This window comes from Erithacus rubecula, assembly GCF_903797595.1.
Source record: "Erithacus rubecula genome assembly, chromosome: 2".
Taxonomy (NCBI): Eukaryota; Metazoa; Chordata; class Aves; order Passeriformes; family Muscicapidae; genus Erithacus; species Erithacus rubecula.
Window position 1 is genome coordinate 60,949,102 of NC_136685.1, and position 6,797 is coordinate 60,955,898.

General features: G+C 44.0%; 1 protein-coding gene across 1 annotated transcript; it reads right to left on the reverse strand.

Moving 5' to 3' along the window:
* Positions 1-2,767: 2,767 nt before the first annotated feature.
* On the reverse strand, positions 2,768-6,216 carry ABRACL (ABRA C-terminal like). Its single transcript, XM_079298892.1, has 4 exons — positions 6,103-6,216; positions 4,574-4,640; positions 3,172-3,399; positions 2,768-3,134 (listed from the first exon to the last, which is right to left on the reverse strand). The coding sequence occupies exons 2-3, from the start codon at positions 4,632-4,634 to the stop codon at positions 3,215-3,217; spliced, it is 246 nt and encodes an 81-aa protein (XP_079155018.1). The 5' UTR covers positions 4,635-4,640; positions 6,103-6,216; the 3' UTR covers positions 2,768-3,134; positions 3,172-3,214.
* Positions 6,217-6,797: the final 581 nt, after the last annotated feature.

Here is a 6,797-nt window from a genome sequence, read left to right on the forward strand (position 1 = left end):
ATTCTAACATATCCAACTAATTTAAAGTAAAACCACTAAGTGTCAGTAGCAATATAATAAGTTTTCAGTACGTAAGATCTTCCTACTTCTTTTACTCTTGTTCTTTCCTTCAAGTGTTTGGTTTTTTGTTTTTTGTTGTTTTTTTTTTTTTTTTTTTTGTGGCAAAGCTTTATGCAGGAATGAATAGAAAAGTGACATTGCTGTCAGCAAGAGAAATGCCTTGGAGCAGAAAGAATACCTCCAGCAACGCTTTGGAGGGAACATGAGAAACTAACAAAACACAACATGCATTTTCAAAATTCATTCCAACATGAGAGACACATAAAATATGGTGTTGTATATATTTCAATCCTTGCTTTGCTCAAGCTCCCAGAAAAAAGAACCAAAGCCAGCAACTAAAAAATGCTCACAAGAGAAATAGCTGCAAAGCTTAAGATGTCACCACCCCTCACAAGAGGTTATACAGACCTGCACCTCAGCACCTTCCCAGCTTAGTTAAAACTCCTTTGAAAAGCACATTTGTCTCCAGTCACTGAATTTTGTACAGAAACAGCTGTGTGCCAGTGCACACACTCCATCAGCTACTCAAACATCCTAGCTGAAGACATGCACAGGTGACATCTTAAATTGTATGACAGTTAGATTTGCCTGGAGCTCATCCAACCTCTCTTCAAGTTTCCACCATGCTCTCAGATCTTATGGACACTGAATTAGCCAAGCTACACTTTCATAATTTCCCAGCACTGCAGGCAGATAACAGCTATCGATGGCTCTTATGCTGTTGTCAAAAATCTGATTCTTCCTACTTCCCCACAGTCAGAATTAATTTCTATTTGAATGACTGGTGCTCCTGGCTGACCTCCAAACTTCCTTCAGACCCGTAGCTGACAAGATCACAACCCCATCACAGAGGAGTGCTAATTGTACTACTGTTTATAGAAATAGGTAATTTTCCCTCCCAGCTTTCTATTATTGTGTCAGGTGCTCCAGAAGCTACATCCCATGTCTGAGCCATTTGCTGTGGAAATTATTTCCTCAACAGAAATGTTGTCCCATACATGGGAAGAAATGTTAGTATTTTATTTTCTCTGGGAAAAAAAATAAATTAGAAAATCAACAGTGCTTGTATATATCCTGAAGTGAAAACCCTGTACAATTCTGAGGCCAGTAGATACTGGATTAAACTTTACACTGGAGGCAAATTCTTGGATACACATCCTTGTTCCTGCTGTTCCTTTCCTGCTTTCAGAAGCAGAGAGAAAATGAAACTCAACAGCCCTAGGCAGTACACAAGTCACATTCTCCTCTGATTGTGACAGATTTATTTTCATTCCAAGTTTCTCTGTTTTTACATGGTGTTCCCAGAAGCCCCTGAGCAGTTTTATTAGTATTGTTAAGATAAATCTAAAATAAGAGAGATATAAAGGCCTCTTCATAGTCCTGTCTCAGCTCCAACACAATACTGAGCCTTACTGGTTTGGTTTTTACTAAATTTTCAAGGCTGAGCCCTTCAGTGTTTAAAGAGCTGTCACGAACTTGCACAGAGAACTACTTCCTGCATGAGGATAGATTGGTACTCTTTGTACCAACACTGGCATCTCAGACAATCACAAAGCCCTTGGTATCTGTCAGCACACTCAGGCTATTCTGTGAGTCCAGACAACCCAGACTCAGGCTTGCAGCAAAATAGAAGCAGAAGAAAAACCAGCTGTAGTTATCTGGCAATACACAGCTGTCTGGTCTCACCCCTCTGGCAGAAGGCTTGGCTCTCTGTCCCCCTTCTTTCAGCCTGGGGAGCACAGGGGTGCAGACACTTGCCAGCTCAGGTCTGGAAGCAGAAGAGCTGCAGCAGAGTGTCAGCCGTGGAGCCAGTAAGCTGTGCTGAGCTCCTGCTCTGCTCCCCCACTCCAGCTGGCTTGGACCCAGACAGCTCAAGTTTCTCTGCGTATTACTTCCCTGCTCTCCAGATTCTGGGGCCAGCACAAGCAGAGGCAGCCCAGATCTGTTTGCACACAGGATCTAAGTTGTTTTCCTGTTGCACAAAGCAGAGCAAAACAAGATGAAAGGGGTAGCAGCTGGAGGTACAAAGCTTTGCAGAGATACCATAACGATGCAAGCAGTTGCTGGATCTGTAAATGGGTAGACCGCTTTTCAAACATTTTACACTTGTGAAAGGCTGCAAAGGGAAATTCACCCATCCTGCAACTTCAAGAGCTGCAGCTGTGGAGTGTAAGCACAGAGCAGTAAGCAGTTTGCTTACCCACGGCTGCTTTCTTCATGAAGCATCTCTTTCTCCCTACTGGAGGGTGCACTTCTGATAAAAAGAATTGGCAGTAAGCTAGAAAACAATCAAAAGGGTTTTTTTCTTCCCCTCCCCTGCCACCTTCTTCTTGGAGAGATTTAGAGAGAGTAGGGCTTCTACGAGGAAAAGAATCACAGCCTGAAGCCGGTGTACTAACTTCCGGTTAACACTGCACGAAAGCATTCAGGGAGCTCCTCACCCACTTCCTCCACAAGTCCAGAGGACAAGGAAACGAAAGCATATGACCCTGCCACAGATGAACAAGGTACAATTTAACATTCGTGCCTTTTTGTGCACAATCTGGTCAATCCAATGGGCAGTAATTCTTCTACTGAATCACACTGCAAAATTATTTCTATTTCACTGTCATGCTTTCTGAACAGTTGCCTAAATGTGCTCCTTGCAGGAATTCAGTTTGCTTTCATTTCAGATCACAAATAAAAAGGGAAACCAAAGCAGTAAGAATAACACAAATTTAAGTATGTGCTTTTATTTTATACTTTCATGGCACATTTTCATTTGTAAACATTAAATTACCAGTCCTCTTTTTCATATGTTGAAAATAACCACCAGACATTTGAGAGAATTACCTGAGATTTAAAAAAAAAACAAAAACAAAAAAACCCAAAAAAACAGAGAGAGAAAAAGATCTGGCATCTTTTACATTGCTCACATACAGTACCATTTTAGGAAGACTTACAAAAGGGAAAGTTTTCCAAAATAGGACAGTTTTCTTTTGACTATAAAGATATACAAAATACATCAAAACGCCTTGGAATGATCAACCTTATTAAGAGTGTGTGGCAAATCAAACAATTGTTTGATTGATCAAACTGTTTCAAACAATTCCACTAATGCATAGTTGAAACACTGTTTCAAACAATTCCACTAATGCATAGTTGAAACACTGCATCAGTTCTGCAGCAGCATGATGTCCACATTGTCATGAACACCTTGTAAAAGCAGCTCTCCTTGGTAAGTGATGATCTTCCGTCGTTTTGCCGCCTTGAGCGTTCCCACCAGGGCTTCAAAGAGGTTGGCACACCTGTCATCAGCAAACAGCACACCAAATTTCACACTCACTTGTCCATCAGCATCTACATGAAAGACATAATGTAGATTTCCTTCGAGTTAGGAGATTACTGGGCAGATAAGGTGACACAGAGAGCACTGAAAGAAAACCCCGCTGTGTTTCCCAATTTATTTGGGATCATATTATAAATGCTGATGATAAACAGCAGGCATTAGTCCTACCTAATCTAACTTTGCCTTTGCTTCCAGAGACTTGTATCAAGGATCATATATCTGCTCTGTTTACTTTTATTGATGATTTTCTGAAACTTATGACAAGCACAGGCTATTGAACCTCTTCACAGTGTTTGGAGGAAATTAGTTTTAAATAATTAAAATCCTAGAATATCTAAAACTTCAGGAGACCCATAAGGATCAAGTCCAATACCCTGCTCCTCCAATCTAAATAATATATTAAAATACCTTTTTCACAATTTTTCACTCATTAATATTTGAGGGTCACATTGAAAAGGCTGCAATGTGAATTTCCACATAAAGCAAAAATTTAAAAATATACATTGATGTTATGTTATTCCTAAAAAGCAGATGCAGTCATACAAAATGCCAGATGTACGTATGCGTTTAGGTCTTGAAAAAACAAGTGGTACCATTACTGACATATAGGAGCAGGCAGCACATCCACAAACTGCATAAATATTTGTAAAGAAAGAGAATTTTTAGCAATAAAAAACAATCTTAAGAGGAAATGGTACCTTCTAAGCAAGCTTAAGAAAGTTTGGAAATACACATGTAACTCCTGGATTACTTTTAGGATAATAATACGATCATGAACAGAATTGAAATGAATGAATTCTGAAGTAAAGAAGTTACCAAGGAAGGAGGTGGAAGGAGAAGGTGCAACTTTCTTCTGTGGTGACTGTAGCAAGTATTGAAAGCCTAAAGAAAAGGTGACTCTTGCAGCTGATTCAGGATTCAGGGAGCAGGATTTCAGGCCTACATCCCCTCTGCTGCAGAGGCTTAAACGTTTAATTATAACAGAACTACTTTAAAGCATGGAACACAGGCAGTACTGTAGGGTCCAACATCAAGTGCATATGCAGGTTTTCAGGTTACCTGCTTATTAGAATTTGCCAAGCTCTTAGTTTGATACAACACAACTACCTCTGTACGACATGCATGCATGTACATACACACATCTATAACATGGCTACATCCACACAGGGATATTACAATACTTACTTTTGGTTCCCAGCCGCCGAATCTCCTCAACTAGGAGGCTAATTTCATGTTCCACATTCATTGTGGTCTAAGAGAAAAAAAAAAAAAAGTAAGTACAAAGTTATTAGGAATCCTATAAATCCTTTGCATCGTTCTGGCGTGTTCTCAGTTCTTTAGGAATGTCACAACACTTCATAAATCCTAGTAGCTTGGAGATGCGTAACTACAGGATAATCTAGGATTTTAGTCTTGAACAGATAAAGAGCCTCTGTACATCCCCATTTGAAGGGAACAGAAGTTACCATCTTGTTACATTCCATACGCAAATATAAGAAGCCAATCTCAAAATATGACAGATGTGGGAAGGTCAAGGAAGGGGAGGGTTGTTTGTTTTAACAAATGAGCTTAAGCTGCCACAGAATGAGAGGTCTTCAGGGGCTTTGCAACTTTCCATCGATGGCCTCAATTAAAATGAAACATCTGCCTTTAAATTTCTCTCTGGGATATGCGGCAGATTTGGTTTCTTAAACCACACCACAGCTTTCTACATATGCTGGGAAGATATTGCAGACACGTATTGCTGGTTACAGACACACATGGTGTCTGAAAGGACAGCAGCTCCTGCATACCCGCTACTGAGAGCAGAACTGCAAAGGGCAGGGCTGCAAGGCTGCCTTAGTTTGAAAGAAACTTTTCTTGTGGAAACGAATTTACAGATTTTGTTTGACTCGGCACTAAACAGATTAAGTCAGCAATGAAAATATGACCCATCTCTTAGAAAGCTTACACTCCCATTATTTGTCAGACTGCCAGTTTTGATATTGGTCATCACAACGGCATAATCATCTATTTAAAGACGTTCTTCTCACTTTAAAGGCTCTTTTCTACTTTCAGCTCTTTAAATTCACGTTGATAATTATTTTCATACATGTACATCATCAATATAAAAGCAGTATTTAGAATAAAAAAGTTAAATTCTACATTTTTAGGCAAGGTTTTAGAGATCAGAGAAGCATGGCTGAGCAAGGAGTAGGGATGCTCGGTATTTCAAAACGTAAATATTTGCTTTATACTGTAGATGCGCAACACACCAACTATCAAAAGCGCACGCCAACTATTAGACTCTAATATTCCTGATGCCAGTACACCGCTGCAAGGCAGTACGTGGTACGGAAATTAAACTTCTCCTTATTTGGCAGAAACGCGCCGAACACATACACACACACACATACACACACATACACACAGGCACATCTGTCACCCCGGCACCGAGCTGTCCCCTTGCAGGCACCGCTGGCCCGCGGCAGGACCGCGCTGGGAGCCGGAGCGCGGCTCCCTCCCCACAGCCGGCGGGATCGCAGTCCCGCCGCCGCCTGCAGGGAGCCCCGGGAAGCGGAACCCGCCCGGGCGAGCGGCAGCCGCACCCGCTGCCCGGGCAGCGCCTCCGCCGCGGCGGGGAGCGAAGGAGCGAAGGACGGCTCCCCGGGCCGCAGGGAGGGGAGGAAGGACGCACGGCTGTCCCCGACCCGCTCCCGCCCGCCGCCACTCACCGCTGCTGCCGCCGCTGTGGCCGCTCGGAGCCGGCGGAGCCGTGGGGCAGCACCGGGCGGGGCCGGGCCGGCGAGGGGCGGGCGGAGGTGGCTCCGTCTCCGGCGAGGGGCGGGCGGAGGTGGCTCTGCCCTCGGGGCCGCACCGCCCCCCTCGCTAATCTCCCACCGCCCCGGGGCGGCGCTCCCGGCCATGTTGGCTGTGCCGTGAGGGGTGCTGCGGGACTGGGCTGGTGCTGCCCTGCCGTGCCGGGGTCCCTCTCCCCTTGCCGTGCCAGGGTTACATTCTGCCCTCGGCACGGGCGTTAGTGACTTTGTCAGGTGAAACACCTTCCAAGGGCAGCCCTTCAGCAGCTCCCCCTCTTCCGTGGGTCAGCTTTCTGACATTCACCGTGTTGCTTCAGTCACTGTCCGTCACCGTCCCAAGCCCCATCTCCGCTGGCTTCCCCGGGTGACATCATGCCACATTCCTTAGCCCGCCCCCCCACTTATTTTCTCCTAGAAAACCAGTTCTCCTTCCAAAGGAAATGAAGGACCTAGGTTAACTCCGTTTACTCTCGATAAAGTTGTGTTGCAGTGCATCTGTGTTTCCACTCAGCACCCGTGTCCTCGCACCCTACGCTGCGGAAAGAATGCAATTTAATTTTTTTCTGTCTTGTGTCATGGCATTCACTGCTAGTTCATCCTCTTCACCTCTC

Coding starts and splice junctions, on each gene's coding strand:
- ABRACL (XM_079298892.1), bottom strand. CDS start 4,634: ATGAATGTGGAACATGAAATTAGCCTCCTAGTTGAGGAGATTCGGCGG. Junction 3,400..4,573: donor TCGGCGGCTGGGAACCAAAA/GTAAGTATTGTA, acceptor TCTTTCATGTAG/ATGCTGATGGACAAGTGAGT.